General features: G+C 46.4%; 1 protein-coding gene and 1 non-coding gene across 2 annotated transcripts in view; one reads left to right on the plus strand and one right to left on the minus strand.

The window, feature by feature from the left end:
- RNF138 (ring finger protein 138) overlaps positions 1 to 5836 on the minus strand; it is a 30324-nt gene extending 24488 nt beyond the window's left edge. The window contains exons 1-2 of the mRNA XM_069468137.1: positions 5603 to 5836; positions 4903 to 5085 (exon numbers count right to left, since the gene is read on the minus strand). Coding sequence (XP_069324238.1) covers positions 4903 to 5012 — 110 coding nt within the window. The 5' untranslated portion in view covers positions 5013 to 5085; positions 5603 to 5836. The remainder of the gene's footprint in view (positions 1 to 4902; positions 5086 to 5602) is intronic.
- Positions 5837 to 11195: 5359 nt separating this feature from the next.
- LOC138383551 (small nucleolar RNA MBII-202) lies at positions 11196 to 11279 on the plus strand. The gene has a single exon (XR_011233616.1). It is a non-coding gene; the product is annotated as a small nucleolar RNA MBII-202 (small nucleolar RNA).
- Positions 11280 to 21031: the final 9752 nt, after the last annotated feature.

The following is a 21031-nucleotide window of genomic DNA, read 5'->3' on the forward strand; positions in this document are numbered from 1 at the left end:
GGGAGGTCCAATGCAGGTTACGTACAGACGATGGGTCCGTTCAGCCAGGTCAGCCAGTCCTGTACTACCAGCCCTTCTCCACCACTGACCTTCTGAACTGGAAGCACCACACCCCGCCAGACTCCGAAAAACCTCAGGCCCTCGTTGACCTCCTGGAATCCATCTTTCAGACCCACCATCCCACTTGGGAAGACTGCCACCGGCTCCTTCTGACCCTTTTTAACACGGAAGAACAATGCTGCATTGTAGCTGGGACCTTGGACGTGGAGCAGTGGGCACGGAGAGCAGCACCCGACCCCAACCCGGATTGGGATTTCAACTCCCCGAGCAGACCAAGAGGCTCGCAGACGAGAGCCTCGGGAAGCTCTCCTCCACAGGGTCCGGGAGGGAACCAGAAAACCAACCAAGAGGAACAAAGTCTCTCTGATCATCCAGAAGCCGGAGGAATCGCCGAGTGACTTCTACGAGTGTCTTTGTGAGGCCTACTGAGTCTACACACCCTTCAACCCAGAGGCGGCCAAAAATAAGCAGATGGTGAATACCACATTTGTTGGGCAGTCCTATACTGACATCCGACAGAAACTTCAGAAACTTGATGGGTTTGCAGGAATGAACATCACGCAGCTGATGAAAGTGGCCCAGAAGGTCTGCTAATCCAGACTGGACCACCCAGAGGGAGAATGACATGAAAATGAAACAGAAAGCTGCTCTCCTGGCCGCTGCCCTCAGAAGACCTGGCCCAGCCAAGAGACCTGGCCCGCCACAGGAAGGAGGACCCAGAAGACAAGGGACCCTGAAGGCTGACCAGTGCACCTATTCTAAGGAGTTTGGTCACTGGAAGCATGAATGCCCCAACAAAAGAAATCACCCACTGCCAAACAGGAACCTGCCCAGGGGCTTCCAGCAGGAGCCCGAGACCCAGGACCTCATCGGTCTCATTGGGGTGGACTCAGAATGGAACTGACTTGGTTCCCTGACTCTTGGCCCCCTGGGGAGTCTTTGGTCGTAATGGAAGTGGGGGGGGGGGGCAACTAATAACGTTCCTGGTGGACACTAGGGCAGAACACTTGGTGGTAACAGCCCCCGTTGCTTCACTTACAAAGCGGGAAACTACCACTGTGGGAGCCACTGGAACTCAAGTAGCTCCACCCTTCTGCCAATCCCAAATATGCCAGATAGGGGGCCATCAGATAAGACATGAATTCTTATACATACCAGACTGCCCCGTGCCCTCTTAGGTCGAGATCTCCTGAGCAAACTGGAAGCCCAGATCACCTTCCACCCGGAAGGGACCGTGAGCCTCACGCTCAGCAGCCCAGAGACTCTCATAATGGAGGTCATCCTGTCTCGGAAATTGGAATGGAAACTACATACAGCCTACAGGCCACAGAGCTCAGGCAAAGTAGAGCACATGAACCGGACCCTCAATACCACTCTAGTGAAGTTATGTCAGGAAACATAATTACCCTGGGTAGACATGCTAAGCCCATCCCTGTTCAGGGTGAGGTGCACACTGGGACCCACAGGATATTCACCCTTTGAAATCCTGTTTGGTAGATCTCCCGCACTCATCAAGCGATTAAGGGGAGACATTAGACAACTAACGGAATTGAATAGAAACACACACCTCCAAGCCTTAGCCAAAACTATGTACCAGAGCCACCACACCGTCCTAGAAAAAAACCCCTATCACCCTGGGTCTCCCTGTCCACCCCCACCAACCTGGGGATCTAGTCTGGGGAAAGGACTGGAAAAGAACACCTTTAGAGCCCACCTAGAAGGGTCCCCATACTGTGATACTAGTTACTCCCACTGCTATTAAAGTTGCAGGTATCACTCTGTGTATCCATCACTCCTGGGAGAAAAAGGCTGAACCAGACAATGAAACTAATCTCTGGACTGCACAGCAGGACCAGCAGAACCCACTAAAGATCCAGCTTAACCGCCTCCCAATGAGGACAGCCACACCTAGGACTGAACAGGAGTAAATGGGACCACCGGCCCCGGCCCTCACTGGGGTTGTAGTGACCTTACTGGGGATCGAACTCTTCTCGGTAGCTCCAGGAAATTGGACTGGACTGCAGAGGGTGTCTCTAACTGTGGTATTTTGGCTCATTACAGGATGTCTACTCCTGCCTCAGTCCTTTCCCTCCTTCTGGTTGGGGAACTCGCCCTGACAACTATGGCAGAGAAACCCTGCCCTGAGGCTTCTTATGCCAGGACTTGGATTCCCTCCACGAAAGCGAGTACTCCAGGCTTCTGGACCATGGGAGGGTTCACAGTCCGCACCTACATGCCAAAGACATGTTATAGTCAGGCTCAGGTGTGCCACAGCGGGAAAAGAAATACTGGACTCTAGACTGGCACCATTCCAGGCCCCTACATACTGAACACAGTTATAAAATTCATAAAAACAACTACAACCCAGAGAACAACAGCTCACATAATGGCCTTACGAGACTATCACCCACTAGAAAATGATGCCCTATAATAAATATATAAGGGCATCAAAGTGGGGAATGATGAGGAAAACCCCCATGTATTACGTGGCAGTGTATCAGCCACCTGAGACCCCCACCCCCACGGAAGACCAGCATCAACATAATACTAACCTATTACCTGGCCCATCAACTAATCTACCACCTGGCACATGAGCATAATATTAATCTATTACCTGGCCCATCAACATAATATTAACCTATTACCTGACACATCAACTAACCTATTACCTTAGCCACCTGAGACCCCACCCCTCGGACCACCCCAACTTAATAAAAGTGGGAAAAATTGGGCAGACACGGCTCAGAATTTGGTGGGAGACCCCTCTGAGCCCACCGGGAATAAACTTTGACTCTCTGTGTGCCCGAGTGGTTCATCCTCGGGACCACCCACTGTAACACTTGCTGTAACAGTAGCTAAAAAGGCATAGGTCTGTCCTTTGTGGAAAAGGTAAGGCACATGACATAGATAACTATATTACTTAAAAAATAATTTTCTTTTTCCCCACCAAACTCCTTCCAGCCAGTCACGACCCTGTTCCACCATTATCACCCCTTCCAAATAAAACTTTTTCTCCCTCTTCCTATTCTTTAATTCATTGTTCAACCAGAACCGTCTAAGCACAATGAGCTGATAGAGAAAGGTTCTAAATTAAAAAGCAATCATCTCCACTCTTTTCCACAGCCTTGAGGTCAACCCAAATTATAGTCTTTGATTTAAAATGTCCTACAAGGAAGTGGACTAGGGCAATTTGCGTGAAATTTTGACAGGAGCTAAAAATTATGATGAGTTTTACAAGGTTAATGAACAAAAGGGTGACTGCAATGATTCTGTCCATAAAAGACCTACTATGTATACACACAGCAGCTACTATAACTTCCTCTCACCTTACCCTCACCCCCTTCTTTCCACCCATTGCCAGCACAGCACAATTTTTTTCAATATAGAAAAGACATCAAGTTATGATAATGACAGATCAAAGGCAAAAAAGTATATATTCTGCTCTAGACATCTCAAAATATTTTTCTGACAATCTGCATTTGCTGCTCTAAATAATAAAAGGAATTTCAGATTGTCATTCATCTCCCTTAAAGAGCAAAAACATAACTGGGATAATTTCTATCACGAAAAGCCAACACTCTTGGCTCACGGAACTAGCACAGAATAGCAAGAAAGTGGGCAGTGCAGTTAAGACTGAGGAACAGAGTAACAGTGAGTTATCAAGAAAACAACTGTAGTAATGACATTTGTGATTAAGAACCCAAAATCCAATTCATCCTTTACAAAATTATAGACCCCCACATCAAAAAAAAAAAAAAAAAAAAGAAGCGTGGTCAATTATTTTCAGCTGTTTGCAAGCACACAGAACTTTCAAACCTGAGTGTACTTTAAAATAAAGGTTTCCGGGCTCCACCTGCCCGAAATTCTTTTGTAAGTTTGGAATGGAGCTTGGGAATTGGTGTGTTTACTTAAAAACTCTGGTCATCAGCCAGGTTTGTCACAAGTTCTATACACCTTTTCAAGAAGAGCTCTTTCCAAACCCTACCACACTCTAGAGTCTATAAAATCATAAAAGTTCCTACAAATATGCCACATCAAACGCACCGTGCTATCTCACCTATTCCCTTTGTGTTCTCCCTCATCCCTAAAATCAGGATCTCATTTTCAGTCCATTCCTCATGAAGTGTTCCTTTATCTCCACCCGGTAGTAACCAAGTGATGGGCAGAAGGGTAAAACAAAGGGAAGCTATCACTTCAATACCCGGAAATCCTGTCAATTCTAACACCAGAGAGAAGAAAACTCGTTCTAGACCATTCTAACATACTGAATTTTAAACAAAACACTCGCAAGGGTGGTCTACGGAGCGGTGCTGAAAGGTAAATTAGATCAGAGTAAGACCTCTTGGACGGAAAGGATGGACCGAGGTTCTGAAAGAAGAAACTTCAAAGCAGGGCAGGTCACGGAGAGCGGCGAGCGGGCTGGTGCGGGCACCTCCGGCCAGTTTTGACACTCGACACCCCAGCCTCGCTCGGGTTGCTAGGAAACAAAAAGGCTCCACGTTCCCTGCAATTCCTCCCGCGCCTGGCGGAGAAGAGAGGGGCCTCCGGGGGCTGAAGACGCCACAGGACCGGCCTGGCCACTGCCCCGGGGGCGCGAACACGAGGGAACCCGGGAGACCCGGAGCTCGGGCCGAGGGGCCCGGCGCGCGGAGCCGGCCCTGAGGCAAGGGAGGAAGGCAGCCGGGGGCTCTGACGGGCCGGGAACGGGACCTCCGGGGTGAGCGGCGCTCGGGCAGGCCGCGGCAGGCTCAGCTCCCGCCAGGCCGCAACCGGGGGTCGGGGGCAGCATGAGGGGCCTAAACGACCACCTGGCTCCGCGCGGGGGAGAGGGCGTCTACTCACACGTGCTGACAAGCCGCGGTCCGCACCGGTGTCTTGAGCACCTCCTGACAGACCGGGCAGTAGAAATCATCTTCGGTGTAGGACGTGGCCGCAGAGAGCTCCTCGGCCATGGTGGGGGCGGGGGAACAGGGCGATGGCGACCGCAGCGGCCGAGGTGACGGTGGCGGCCCGGGTCCGGACTCCCTGAGGGAACCCGGAGGGGGAGGGGAATCGCGTCAGGAAGCGGCTCGTGCCACGAAGGGGGCGGGGGCTGTTAGGGGGCGGGGCTCCGGTGGGGCGGGGCCGAACGCCGAGCTGCGACTGCGGCTCGCTTCGGGCGAAAGGCCGCCCCCCTCCCACCCCCCAGCCCCCGCGGCTGCCCCGCCCCGCAGGGACAGGCCGGGAAGGCGGCGATTGGCTGGAGGTCGCGGTCTCCCTGGCTCGGAGCACGCCAGGCACCCGCCCCTTTCGCTAGCAATGGCACCTCCACCCCGCCCCCAGGGCCCCGGCCTCTCTTATCGAGCTCCTAGGCTAGGCCGTGGCTTCACCACAAGCCCTCCTTTCCTCCCCTTTTCTCCTCCTTCTCATCCCCAGCCCGACCCCCCGACCCAGGTCTGCGTAGACGGCTCCCTTCCCGCCTCTCCTCCCACTCCTCCCACTCCTCCCGCCCAGCTTGCCAGCGCCCCAGCTCCTCCGGTCCTCCGCTGGCGTAGACCCTCACTTGGAAGGCCGGGAGCGGCGTTCTGGATGGGGCTGCTGCTCCGTCGCGTGTTGGGAGAGGGATGGCCCTGCGCCGTCCTCGAGTTTCTTGTCCGGGCGCTGCTGCCTTCTCAGCCGAGGCCCGGGACAAACAGAGGGCGGTGTGCGCAGTGCTCATCGGCCCGGAGCGGGGCCAGACCCGAGGCTCATGGTGCACCAGGATCCCACCGTCCCTGCCTGCAGCTCCCCCGTGGCATTGCGCTGCCTGCAGCCTGCCCGGCTGGGCACCGAACAGGAGAGGGCCCCGGGAGGGGTGGAGGAGTGGGGAGAGGCGGGGGCGGGGGGGGAGCGCGGCCTCCATAGCAACGGGCGCGTGGCGCCTCCGCAGGTTGTGACATAAACAGCTGGGTTCCCACATTCACACCTGTTCCTCCCCGCCCGCCTCCGTATGGCTGGGACCCCACATCTCACCACTCCTACCAAATATAGTATGGTTTTCAGGATTTTTTTATCCTCAATATTCCCTAATGTTAAGGATTTAGTTCTTCACCATTGTTACCGAAAGTTCGGCGCTTGTCCTCAGGCCGCATGAGAATGAGGACAAGCGGTTTGAGGAAAAAGAGTTTATTAATTTGGCGGCAAAGGAGGAGGACGGAGACTCCTGTCTGAAATGCCATTGTCCTAATAATCAGAAATACAGAGCTTTTAAAGGGAGACCATTCAGCTTCTCACCACCTGAGCGCCATCTGCCCCCTGGCCCGGCGCCCCAGTACATGGAAAAATTGTCTTCCATGAAACCAGTCCCTGGTGCCAAAAATTTTGGGGACCACTGATTTAAGGGACTAGTAAATTCTGCCATTTGTTGTCTGTGTTGACCTTGATATTGTATTAGGTGTTAGGCAGATGTCATGCACTTTGCTCTCAACCAGTTTACACCATTAGATATCTGTGAGAATGAGAGACCCCCAAAAATAGTATTTGCCAAAGTATCAAATTTTGCATTAACAGTGACTATAAGGATAGGAAATGGAATGGTTGGAAATATATGGATTTAACACAGAAAACCTTACAGAGGAAATGGGTCTTAACGTGCATACATCTTAAAACAATGATTCCTGGAATAGTAGTTATTTGTCCAATGATTAGCTTTTTCCCTTTACCAAACCATATTTTTTGTTTTGTTCTTTTTCCTTCTTAGCAGCAAGCACAGTAGAAGCAGGACAGGGAAGGTAATATTAGTTTCAGATTTCCTGGGAGGAGGAAGAGCACATGATGGGAGGGAAAACTAATAGCTGTAGTCCAGGTACTTTTCAGATTCATTTATAAAATGGTTCTTTGATTCCAAATTTCACTTTTCTGATAATACATTTCCACCCATATTTCACTCATTCTGACCACTTTAGGAAATAAAGTGTATTTTCTATATAATAGTGTTTCCGTTTATTCATTGAGAATCCCTAACAATAATATTAATTTTGTGACCTTAATTTTATTTGATTCATTCTTTCTCTGTAATAGCAGCTTTACTCATGCTTAATCTAACCATGTTTGTATTACTCTCTCAAATATTCTAAGAAGTCATTTGGGGCTGGGTGCTGTGGCTTATACTTATAATCCCAGCACTTTGGGAGGCCAAGGCAGGAGGATCACTTGAGTCCAGGAATTTGAGGTTGCAGTGAGCTATGATGATGCCACTGCACTCTAGCCCGGGCAACAGAGTGAGACTTTGTCTCAAAAAAAAAAGTCATTTGGTGTACATGTAAGCATATAGTTGGCAATATGTAGAAATCCATAAAAAATTTGGGCATAAGGAAAATACAGTTACCCTTGGAGAGTTAAGCTTAAATAAATTATAATTACCAAATGACACAATCTTCTGTCTTAGCAATATTTTATGCAAAAAACTACTGGATATTTTATGGGAATGTCACAGATTTACTCAAAATTCATTCATCTGTGTAAATAAAATGTCCTCATCCTCTGGGCAGTAGGGAGAAAAACTCTAAATGTTAGACCAATTTGATAACTTAAATAGTTCTTTTAAATTAAGGTTAAAAAACTCAACCCCACTCAGCCTGTTTCCATCAGAATGGCAACTGGGAGGGTAGAAGGGAAGATGAAGTGTAACTGACATAAACTTGAGGCACTATTGGGGACCATGGGTCCTGAAATCCAAGAAAACTTTGATTCTTGCTTGGATTTTTCTGCAACAAGGCTAATTGTTGCTGCTCCTTGAGATGCTATGAGTCCTGGGTGTTCTGTTGCTGGAACCTGCTGGTAAAGGCTGCTCTGACCAGTTTCAGCTTGGTCAAGGCCCTGGGGTATAGTTGATTCAACCTCACCAACACAGTAAACCCTCACAATCTCTGCCACAATCGTCTTCCAGTCCCTTGACCCTCAACATGGCAAGCCTTTTAGTAGACCCTCTGGCTCTCAACTCAGCCACATTCTTGTGGTCCCCGCCCCACCACTCTGGGAGGGAGACTTGTTCTGCCTAAATATTCTATGTCACTAAATTTATTTGAAGTGCTGACCCCTAGGTTGGTTCTGAACAGCCTATAAGGCCGTGTGCTTCCAGCTCTCCTGCCCTCAGCACTCACTTCAACCTAAAACACCTTTCCCCTCCGGAATGAAGCTCCTACTCTGAAGGAATGAGGTTTTTCTCTTGCTGCTTACTGCTTGCTCATTGGGCACTCCCATATGCAAAACTCCTCAGTCAAGTCCACTAGACCAAGTCATTGATATGCTAAAGAGGGAGATAAAAGAATGTAGAAAATTAATTTATTGAAAAAGCCTGGCTTTGAGCGCTAATATACAGCTTCAGAAGCCTATTTTGCTGGGAAGTGAACTAGGAAGTTGGAGGATGGAATGGCCGGGAAGCTGTTTTACTCTCTACCCTTTGGTACCTTTTTAAATTGGTACCATGTGCAGTATTGAATTCAGAGTACAGCTCTACTAGTCCTTCCAGCCTTGTCCATTCTGATTGGTCAGTAGTCTCTTCTGAATAAGTGCCTATTTTGTTCCATATCATTCCATATTCAATATTATTCCTGACTATGCATAAATAACCAGTGAAGGCATATAGTTTTGTTGTTTAAGCATGTTTTGGAAATATTCTCTTAAAAAAATGAGCAATATTCTTTTTATTCCTGCTGAATTCATTCTAATTTCTTCTTTTCTCCACCTCACCCCAATACACACAGGAAAATGGATGCCTCCAGCTGAGTAGAAGGGAATTCGAAAGTGAAAAAAAAACTATAACAGACACCATCTTCCTATCAACAGGCATTCATAAACCCCACTCCCAACCCCCACTTTAACAAATCATTATTTTTGTTCAGGTATCGTCTTTCTTTTTCCCAGCCATATGCCATATGTTTTAGGAGTCAACATTCATTTCCAGCTCAAGAGTGCTAAATAGGGCCAGGCATGGCGGCTCACGCCTGTAATCCTAGCACTCTGGGAGGCTGAGGCTGGAGGATTGCTTGAATTTGAGACCAGCCTGAGCAAGAGTGAGACCTCCTCTCTACTAAAAATAGAAAAATTAGCCAGGTGTCATAGCATGCCTGTAGTCCCAGCAACTTGGGAGGCTGAGGCAGAAGGATTGCTTGAGCCCAGGAGTCTGAGGTTGCAGCGAGCTATGATGACACCACTGCACTATACCCGGAGTGACATAGCAAGACTATGTCTTAAAAAAAAGAAAAAAAAAAAGAATGTTAAAAAAAATTTAGAGAGGGCCATTGATTTCAACTGAGCTCCTGCACTAGACCCAATAGACCAAACCAAAATGAAGTTACACTAAAGTCCCATGTCACCAATCCCAAACTAAATTCTTTATCTGACCTTGTGAGAAATCTGAAGATTGAGAGATAATAGCTAAACCCCCGAACAAGCCAGTTTTAGCTGGCATGATAAGAGGAAAGTAACTTTGAAACAGCCAATGTGCTTTTTGTTTTCACTTTCTGCTTTCCTCAGCCCTTTTCTATCTATAAATCCAAACTCCTTTGCTCAGCTCATCAGAACACACATGCCATTTTATAGAAGGGGGTGTTGCCAGATTTTAGAATCGCAAATAAAAGCCAATTAACATCTTTAAATTTGTTGTAATTTTGTCTTTTGTAAAGGGGAAAAACCATGATTAACGTGAGCCAATCTGAATGGGCCCTTTCCTCTTGCCAGTGGTTCAGGCATGAGCATGTGACTAATTATGACCAAGGGAATGTGAGGGGAATTATTCTAAGGAGCTTCAGCAAGTGCTTTTCTTTGCTGATCAAAAAACACAAACAGACTGGGCGCGGTGGCTCATGCCTGTAATCCTAGCACTCTGGGAGGCCGAGGCGAGAGGATCACTTGAGCTCAGGAGTTCCAGACCAGCCTGAGCAAGAGCGAGACCCCCATCTCTACTAAAAAAAATAGAAAGAAATTAGCCAAACAACTAAAAATAGAAAAAAATTAGCTGGGCATGGTGGCGCGTGTCTGTAGTCCCAGCTCTGCAGATGGCAGAGCTGAAAGATGGAAAGAATATAGGTTCTTTTTTTTTTTTTTTTTTTTTTTTTGAGACAGAGTCTTTCTCTGTGGCCTGGGCTAGAGTGCCATGGCATCAGGCTAGCTCACAGCAACCTCAGTCTCCTGGGCTTAAGCAATCTTTCTGCCTCAGCTTCCCAAATAGCTGGGACTACAGGCATATGCCACCATGCCCGGCTAATTTTTTCTATATATATTTTTAGTTGTCCAGATAATTTCTTTCTATTTTTACTAGAGACGGAGGTCTCACTCTTGCTCAGGCTGGTCTCGAACTCCTGAGCTCAAATGATCCACACACCTCGGCCTCCCAGAGGGCTAGGATTACAGGTGTGAGCCACCGCGCCTGGCCAAAAAATATAGGTTCTTGATGTAGTTCAGCCATCCAATTACTCGAGTCAACCCTGAAACTGCTCTGCCTCCTATCTGTTAAGCAAGATAATAAACCCTTCTGATTTGAGCCATTCTCAACTGGTTCTTCTGTTATTTGTAACTGAAAGTATCTGACCTAGGCATATGCTTGTTGACAGTCACATCTGTTTCCCCACCTGTTTCCCTGTTTTGCTCTCTGTGTTTGGAGCTGACCCTTAAAAACTATTTCCCAGTTTCCCTTGGCAACTAACTTCTAGCTGTATTCAGTCAATGGGAGGCACTGATCAGAGACTGGAAGTAAGAAAAAAGCCAAGCTATTAATATTTCTCCTGCTCTCTCTGCTTCTGGCAGTTGCTTCATTACATGATTTCGGCTTCTGAGAGACTGCATGTTCCTCTATGATCTCACTTCCTGCTGGGCAGGAACTGCCTTTTCTCACTGGCTTGTGTGTTTCCTGACTGTCACCCTTGGTCTTTCAGCTCTTCCAACATCTTTATAATTCCACATTAAACATCTTCTACTGATCTACCTATTGCAAGCTTTGACTATTGCAAGCTCTACCTTCCTAATTGGACTCTGTCCCATTTTCCTAGCTGAAGCAACACTTCAGAAGGAGAAGGGAGGCAAATGAGAAAGAAATACTGAAGAAGTAGTTTTCCTTCCCCAAAGACAAAGTAACTGAGTTACTTCCATTGCAAATTTAAATTCTCTGTTCTGTCAAATGATCACATTCTCTGGAATTGCTGTACTGCTTTGATGAAAGTAAATTTGAACACATTTCCATCTGATAAATGAGCACTTTAAAAAGAAAAAAAACTCTCCTCACACCCTACAAATTAGCACAAATGAAAATTCAAAAGTGGGACTAAATTAATTAGAGAAAATAAAGGAATTTACCCTTTTTTAGTGCACCCCAGTTTGGGACAGTTAAATTTCAACTCCTTCATAAATGTCATTATGAATATGCATTTTCATGACATTTAACTTAATATCAGCAGTGATTTACATACTGTTGTACAGTTTCCATTTTTGATAATGTTCCTGTTAGTAGCCTCAGTGGCCCTGTTTATCGTGTGGAATCCAGCCTCCCTCCATGTTAGTTGATTAGAATAGGAGCCCTTGTAGTCCTAGCCTGTGACAGCTGTACTCTCTCTCCTTCCAGTGTGGGACACTGGAGCTGTGGGGCAGCAACGGTATCCCTTACCCGACACAGAAACCAATCAGTAGAAAGAGAGCAAAGCAACAATGAAACAGACATTCTGAATGTAACTAAAGCTGTTTCACTGAATAAGTGGCACACAGAGAGTCAAAGTTTATTCACCGGCGGGCTCAGAGGAGTTTGGTCACCAAATTTTGATCCCCTTCTACCCAATTTTTCCCACTTTTATTAACTTCCGGTGGCCCGAGGGGTGGAGTCTCAGGTGGCTAAGGTAATAGGTTAGTTGATATGTCAGGTAATAGGTTAGTATAATGTTAATGCACCAGGTAATAGATTAGTTGATGGGCCAGGTAATAGGTTAATATTATGTTGATGCTGGTCTTCCGTGGGGGGTGGGGGTCTCAGGTGGCTGATACACCGCCACGTAATAGATGGGGATTTTCCTCATCATTCCCCCCTTTGACGCCCTTATATGTTTATTATAGGGCACCATTTTCTAGTGGGTGATAGTCTCGTAAGGCCATTAATAGATGGGGATTTTCCTCATCATTCCCCCCTTTGACGCCCTTATATATTTATTATAGGGCACCATTTTCTAGTGGGTGATAGTCTCGTAAGGCCATTATGTGAGCTGTTGTTCTCTGGGTTGTAGTTGTTTTTATGAATTTTATAACTGTGTTCAGTATGTAGGGGCCTGGAATGGTGCCAGTCTAGAGTCCAGTATTTCTTTTCCCGCTGTGGCACACCTGAGCCTGACTATAACATGTCTTTGGCATGTAGGTGCGGACTGTGAACCCTCCCATGGTCCAGAAGCCTGGAGTACTCGCTTTAGTGGAGGGAATCCAAGTCCTGGCATAAGAAGCCTCAGGGCAGGGTTTCTCTGCCATAGTTGTCAGGGCGAGTTCCCCAACCAGGAGGAGGGAAAGGACTGAGGCAGGAGTAGACATCCTGTAATGAGCCAAAATACCACAGTTAGAGACACCCTCTGCAGTCCAGTCCAATCTCCTGGAGCTACCGAGAAGAGTCCAATCCCCAGTAAGGTCACTACAACCCCAGTGAGGGCCGGGGCCGGTGGTCCCATTTACTCCTGTTCAGTCCTAGGTGTGGCTGTCCTCATTGGGAGGCGGTTAAGCTGGATCTTTAGTGGGTTCTGCTGGTCCTGCTGTGCAGTCCAGAGATTAGTTTCATTGTCTGGTTCAGCCTTTTTCTCCCAGGAGTGATGGATACACAGAGTGATACCTGCAACTTTAATAGCAGTGGGAGTAACTAGTATCACAGTATGGGACCCTTGCAGGTGGGCTCTAGGGGTGTTCTTTTCCAGTCCTTTCCCCAGACTAGATCCCCAGATTGGTGGGGGTGGACAGGGAGACCCAGGGCGATAGGGGTTTTTTTCTAGGACGGTGTGGTGGCTCTGGTACATAGTTTTGGCTAAGGCTTGGAGGTGTGTGTTTCTATTCAATTCCGTTAGTTGTCTAATGTCTCCCCTTAATCGCTTGATGAGTGCGGGAGATCTACCAAACAGGATTTCAAAGGGTGAATATCCTGTGGGTCCCAGTGTGCACCTCACCCTGAACAGGGATGGGCTTAGCATGTCTACCCAGGGTAATTATGTTTCCTGACATAACTTCACTAGAGTGGTATTGAGGGTCCGGTTCATGTGCTCTACTTTGCCTGAGCTCTGTGGCCTGTAGGCTGTATGTAGTTTCCATTCCAATTTCCGAGACAGGATGACCTCCATTATGAGAGTCTCTGGGCTGCTGAGCGTGAGGCTCACGGTCCCTTCCGGGTGGAAGGTGATCTGGGCTTCCAGTTTGCTCAGGAGATCTCGACCTAAGAGGGCACGGGGCAGTCTGGTATGTATAAGAATTCATGTCTTATCTGATGGCCCCCTATCTGGCATATTTGGGATTGGCAGAAGGGTGGAGCTACTTGAGTTCCAGTGGCTCCCACAGTGGTAGTTTCCCTCTTTGTAAATGGAACCACGGGGGTTTTTACCCCAAGTATTCTGCCCCAGTGTCTACCATGAATGTTATTGGTTGGCCCCCCACTTCCATTACGACCATAGGCTCCCCTGGGGCCAAAAGTCAGGGAACCCAGTCCGTCCCATTCCGGGTCGACCCCAGTGAGACCGATGAGGTCCAGGGTCTTGGGCTCCTGCTGGAAGCCCCTGGGCAGGTTCCTGTTTGGCAGTGGGTGGTTTCTTTTGTTGGGGCATTCATGCTTCCAGTGATCAAACTCCTTAGAAGAGGTGCACTGGTCAGCCTTCAGGGTCGCTCGTCTCCTGGGTCCTCCTTCCTGTGGCGGGCCAGGTCTCTTGGCTGGGCCAGGTCTTCTTAGGGCAGCGGCCAGGAGAGCAGCTTTCTGTTTCATTTTCATGTCATTCTCCCTCTGGGTGGTCCAGTCTGGATTAACAGACCTTGTGGGCCACTTTCATCAACTGCGTGATGTTCATTCCTGCAAACCCATCAAGTTTCTGAAGTTTCTGTCGGATGTCAGTATGGGACTGCCCAACAAATGTGGTATTCACCATCTGCTTATTTTTGGCCGCCTCTGGGTTGAAGGGTGTGTAGACTCAGTAGGCCTCACAAAGACACTTGTAGAATTCGCTCGGCGATTCCTCCGGCTTCTGGATGATCAGAGCGACTTTGTTCCTGTTGGTTGGTTTTCTGGTTCCCTCCCGGACCCTGTGGAGGAGAGCTTCCCAAGGCTCTCGTCTGCGAGCCTCTTGGTCTGCTCGGGGAGTTGAAATCCCAATCCGGTTTGGGCTCGGGTGCTGCTCTCTGTGCCCACTGCTCCACGTCCAAGGTCCCAGCTACAATGCAGCATTGTTCTTCCATGTTAAAAAGGGTCAGAAGGAGCCGGTGGCAGTCTTCCCAAGTGGGATGGTGGGTCTGAAAGATGGATTCCAGGAGGTCAACGAGGGCCTGAGGTTTTTCGGAGTCTGGCGGGGTGTGGTGCTTCCAGTTCAGAAGGTCAGTGGTGGAGAAGGGCTGGTAGTACAGTACTGGCTGACCTGGCTGAACGGACCCATCGTCTGTACGTAACCTGCATTGGACCTCCCACCTCATGCAGGGACATCTGGAGGGCTGAATTTGGCGCCTGAGCTGGCCGGCGGGTGATGGGAGTGTTGGCACCTGATTGGTCCGGAACTGGCTGCGGGGAGACTGACGGTGGCAGGGTGTCTGGTGGATTTGGCGGTACTTCAGGAGGTGTGTCATGGTAGGGTTGTAGGGCGGTGGTGGTCGATCCTCTTCAGGATCTCACTGATAGATGGGTTTGGACAGTTTGGAGTCTCTGGTCCTTTGGGCCACAAAAATCTTGCTCTGTCCCTTATTAGCACAGAACCAGATCCAAGGGGGCGTGCTCTGAGCAATCTCCAGCCATGAATCTATGTAAGGGAATTGGTTGGGGTGGCCGGGAGTCCCGGTCAATGATTCTCCAAACTGTTCTCACAGTGGGGACATTTAAGTTACCTCTTGGGGGCCAGTTGACCCCAAATATGGGCCATTTGTGTTCACAAAGGGCCCTAAGTCTACTGGGACTCAGTGTGATGCCGTAATCTCCTGTGAAACCCTTCTTAAAGATCTTTATCATGCATTTAAGGACTGTAGGCTTAGATTCTACGCTACCCATCCTAGACTCTTGAACAGTGTCGCAGCTTAACAGACAAAGGGCGGGGGGTTTCTCTCAGGTATCCACCTGGCTGCGTCCCTTGCGGGAATTTAGGCGCGTCTCGGCAAAAGTGTACCCGTATAAATTCTGGGCCTGGTCACTCCCTTTAAGGGAATGAATCACTATTATGCCCTAGGACACCGCCGCAGAACCGTAGGTGAGGACCCACTCAAGTTCCGTAGCCGTAGCCATGAAACTACAGTCACTCTTCACTCACTCTTCACTCACTCATTCAGACAGGCAGAGGTTACACATTCCCACCCTGGGAATTCCCTGCATTTAGGAGGTGATCAAACTCCTCTTCCGTCATCTGACGGGCCTGACTAATACGGGTCCTGGGACCTTACCTGGTCTGATGCCTCCAGACCTGATTTGACTTGGCCGTTCCTTCTGCGTGTCCGGGCAAGTTCAGGACCCCAGTGTCGGGCGGGAGCTCCCAAGGAGCAAAGATATTCTGCAAAATGTCGGTTAGCACCAATTCCCTTCTTTTGCAGAGGTCCTGCCGGTCACTGTGCCCGTCCCGGAACCGGTGGCTTCAAGGGTCCAGAGTGGTTGGTTTTCCCGGACAGGGAACCAAAATGTTACAGTAAGTGTTATAGTGGGTCGTCCCAAGGACAAACCAAGTGGCACACGGAGAGTCGAAGAATTAAAGTTTACTCGCTGGAGGGCTCAGACGGATCTCATGACCAAATTTTGAGCCCCATCTACCCAATATTTCCCACTTTTATTAAGTTGGGGTGGTCTGATGGGTGAGGTCTCAGGTGGCTAAAATAATAAATTAGTGAATATATCACGTAATAGGTTAATATTGTATTGATATGCCAGGTAATAGTTTTAATATTATATTAATGTGCCAGGTAATAAATTACTTAATGTACCAGGTAATAGATTTAATGTTATGTTAATATGCCAGGTAATAGATTAGTTGATGGGCCAGGTAATAGATTAACATATTAATGCGGGTCTTCCATCAAAGGTAAAAATCTTAGGTGGCTGGTGCGCCGCCAAGTAATAAATATAGATTTTCTTTATCAATATACCACAGTAGAGAGCAAATACAACTACAATGAAAACTTCTATTTATTTTATTTATTTATTTATTTATTTTTTGAAACAGAGTCTCACTCTATTGCCCTGGCTAGAGTGCCATGGCGTCAGCCTAGCTCACAGCAACCTGAAACTCCTGGGCTCAAGCAATCCTCCTGCCTCAGCCTCCTGAGTAGATGTGACTAAAGGCATGTGCCACCATGCCCAGCTAATTTTTTCTTTAAATATATTTTTCATTGTCCAGCTAATTTCTTTCTATTTTTTTAGTAGAAATGGGGTCATGCTCTTGCTCAGGCTGGTCTCGAACTCCTGACTTCGAGCGATCCTCCCGCCTCGGTCTCCTAAAGTGCTAGGATTACAGGCGTGAGCCACCGGAAAACTTCTATTTAAAACATGGAGAAAGGGGAAGAAACCACAGGGCATGTACCATCTGTTGCTGGACAGAGTTAATAAAGCAAAGCGGAGAACCACTGTGTCTCATGGGCATCATTTCGTTGACTTGGCAGTGGTGAGAGTTCTATTGTTAAACACATTGAGCTCCTCTGATATTGTCTGCTAGGATCATTTCTATTGTTAAGGGACCATCTAAAAGGACATTAGAGTAGACTATCTTATTTGGGGAGAGGGAGTAGATATATCTCATTTGCAATTAAGGTATTGGAATCTGGAAATAGCCTGAGAACCTGAGGCTCTCTAAGGAACTAGAACACTGGTTTTAATGAATCATGGACCCACTTATAATACACATTGGGTTTTTACTGGTGCTACAATTCTAATAAAAACATAATCATCTATTTTTCAGTTTCGTTTTTGGGGGAACTTCCTAAACGCAAACACCAAAAACTTTGTCAGGTCAGTAGGGCTGCTAAATTGAAGAGCCAAGGCTGGTCTACATCCGTAAAGTTTCTGTTAGCAGCAGCTCTGGGGGCAATATATATCCCAGAGCACTTTGTTTGACAAACTTTATCTCAGGACAGTGTGGATGAAGAAGGCTACCTGGGCTGGCAGAGAGCTCTTCTCTAGCTTCTAAAACTGTGGTTCCCAACCCCCAACCCCCGGGCCAGCTGCTGCAGAGGTGCTAGTCTGTGGCCTGTTAGGATCTGGGATACACAGCAGGAGGTGAGTGTCAGGCCAGCTAGTGAAGCTTCATGTGTATTTACAGATGCTCCCCTGTTGCTCACATCACCACCTGAGCTCCTCCGCCTATCAGATCGGCTTCGGTATTAGGTTCTTATAGGAGCCTGAACCCTACTATAAACTGCACAAGAGAGGGATCTAGGTTTTGGCTCCTTATCAGAACCTAATGCCTGATAATCTTAGGTGGAGCTGAGGCGGTGATGCTAGCACTGGGGAATGGCTGCAAATGCAGATTATCATTAGCAGAGAGGTTTGACTGCACAATAAATGCAATACACTTGCATCATCCCGAAACCATTCCCTGGACCCCCATTTGTGGAAAAAATTGTCTTAAGTGAACTGGTCCCTAGTGCCAAAAAGGTTGGGGACCACTGCTCTAAAATATCACCACTGCTTCCAAATTGAATTCCAGTCCAATGTACTTTGCAATGACAGGAACATCCTGTTTGCCAAGAGGGGAGCCAGCATGGGGTGCTCTGGTGCAGCTCAGGGAGTCAAGATTCCCCAAAGTCTCCATTCCATTCATTCCTCTCCATTCTAATTGTCAGGATCTCACACTTTCCCGGTCAGCATTTCAATCCTCTCTACAGAGAGGGAAGTGAATCAAAGAACTTGACTTCTGTACTTCAGTCCAACAAATGATTGTTTTCTTCATTTGGACCTCAGCATTCTCAATTCAAAATCTTCTTTTCTCTACCCACATCCAGAAAAATCTCTATGAGAACATGTAAATTTTTTGTACCTTATTGAAGTTACTCAGGAAAAAATCAACACAATCTGATTTATCAATCTGGGTCCAATCAGTAGAGGGAAACCACAGAGTAATTTGAACAGAGAAAGTTTAATATAAAAAATGTTTTAGGCTGGTCATGGTGGCTCATGCCTGTAATCACAGCACTTTGGGAGGCCAAGTGAGAGGATTGCTTGAGCCAAGGAGTTTGAGACCAACCTGGGCAGCATAGTGAGACTCCTCCATCTCTACAAAGAAAATTAAAAAATAAAAATAAAGAGTTTTTTTTTTTTTAACTGCAGTTGGTTTTATAGGCTGAATTTTATCCATCATTCAAATTCATATGTTGAAGTGCTAACCCCTAGTACCTTAGAACATGACTCTATATGGAGATAGGGCTTTTAAAGAGGTAATTATGTTAAAATGGGAGTGATACTAACCCTGACTGGCAACTCAAACCAATAAATATCTGAGAGATTGTAGAAATACTGAAAATAGGGGGAAAAAATTAAGCAAACAATGCTGCGTGCTTTAAGCTTCATCGTAAGTCTGGAGAGAGACCAGTGGATGAAACAAAATAGCAACAAGGAGTAGAGTTGTTCAGTCTCTATATTTAAAAACTTTATTTTTGAAACCACAAGAGCTTTGCCAGTGAGATGACATTTCTTCTTTCCTAAATTTCGCTGACAATTATAATTTCCCAAATGGAAATTATAATTAGCACTATATATACACCATGGTATTTGGCTTAAGATTTTTTGTTTCTTGGTTTTTTTTTTCAATTGTGGTTTAAAAATACATAACATAAAATTTACCATCTTGACCATTTTTGAGTGTATATAGTACAGTAGTGTTATCTATATTCACCTTGTTATGCAACAGATCTCTAGAACTTTTCATCTTGCAGAATTGAAACTCTACAGCTATTATACAATTCCCCTTTTCTCCCTTCCCCCAGTCCCTGGCAACTGTCATTCTATTAAACTTTCTGTTTCTAAGAGTTTGATCTCTTTATTAAGGTTTTTAAATTAGAAAGTTATTATTTCTCTCTTTAAGGTAGTTTTAAAACCAGCATGTCTCAAGGCCAAAATTTCTGGAGAATGTACCTTTGAAATATTGTCACAGGACAGTATGATTTTGCATATAAGATTCTGACATTCTTGCATACACTATTAAGAATATTTCAAAAGGGCAAAGTAAAATACACTTAGAGATGTTAATATATTAAAACATAGTAGATATAAGGACTTAAACATTTTCTTCATTTTACCTGATTACCTGGGTTAGCCAATTTGATTTGGTAACCTAAGTTGACTCTGTAGCAAATTACTACATTTTATAATCTAGAGCAAATTAAATTTAGCAACTATAATATATGACATGCAGTTGTCCTTCTGAATTAGCACCATACCTCTAATATTGCTGAATGAACACAAAATAATATTGCTTCTCCTGTAAGAGTTATATCACTGAGTTGTGTAGTAGTCTGGCTCACTTGACAGGTATATCTCTAAAGAGAAGAGATGCATCTGGCTTGAGGACATTATTCATTAAGAATATTTTGTTTAGGTGTATCAAACTACAATTTATCCACTCATTTATTCCTCAGATATTTATCTAGTGCTTGTGCAGATGCATGGTGCTGTGCTAAGTTCTGGAAACAATAATGAACAAATTTAGACACAGAGCTGCTCTCTTTATTATAATTTTGCTCCGTATGTTGACTTTTCCCTCCTGAGAAAAAAAGAGTATGCTGAGAAGCTAACATGAGTGGGCTGATCCATTTGTTAACCATTTACTCATCCATTCAACATATTTTTATGGACGGAATGTTTGTGTCTTCCAGAACTGATATGTTGAGGCCTTATCCCACAATGTGGTGGTATTTGTAGTTGTAGCCTTGGGTAGCAATTAGGATTAGATGAGGTCATGAGAGTGGAGACCTCATGATGAGATTAGTAGACTTATAGGAAGAGACATGACAGATCTCTCTCACTCTCTCTCCCTTTCTCCCCACCATGTAAGGACACAGCAAGAAGCTGGCTATCGGCCGGGCGCGGTGGCTCACGCCTGTAATCCTAGCACTCTGGGAGGCCGAGGTGGGCGGATCGTTTGAGCTCAGGAGTTCGAGACCAGCCTGAGCAAGAGCGAGACCCCATCTCTACTAAAAATAGAAAGAAATTATATGGACAGCTAAAAATATATATAGAAAAAATTAGCCGGGCATAGTGGTGCATGCCTGTAGTCCCAGCTACTCGGGAGGCTGAGGCAGGAGGATCGCTTGAGCCCAGGAGTTTGAGGTTGCTGTGAGCTAGGTTGACACCATGGCACTCACTCTAGCCCGGGCAACAGAGTGAGACTCTGTCTCAAAAAAAAAAAAAAAAGAAGCTGGCTATGGAAAATTTGCTGTTTGAGTCCCCCAGTCTATGGTATTTTGTTATTGTAGATGCACAAACTGATATATGTATTGAGTTGCTGGCAAGTCCCTGTCATTAAAAGATAAATCCCAACCTTTGTCCTCAAGGAACTCCCAGTCTCGAGGATATTAGACATAAACAAAGAAATATAATGGGATAGCTATAGCAGTAGATGTATGGTCTAGGGCTATAGGTGATATAAAGGATAGTGTGATTGGCTCTACTTGGATGGGTCAAGGAAGTCTTTTCCAGTAAATAATGAAATTTCTTTTAGGCTGAGGAAATGTGTGCAAAGTCACAGGGACATAACACAACATGACTTATTGGGGGTGAGAGGACTGAGAGGACTAGGGCAACAATTAAATATTTCCCAAGAACTTGAAAATAGTGAACAAG

Source organism: Eulemur rufifrons, chromosome 5 (assembly GCF_041146395.1).
Source record: "Eulemur rufifrons isolate Redbay chromosome 5, OSU_ERuf_1, whole genome shotgun sequence".
NCBI classification, from domain to species: domain Eukaryota; kingdom Metazoa; phylum Chordata; class Mammalia; order Primates; family Lemuridae; genus Eulemur; species Eulemur rufifrons.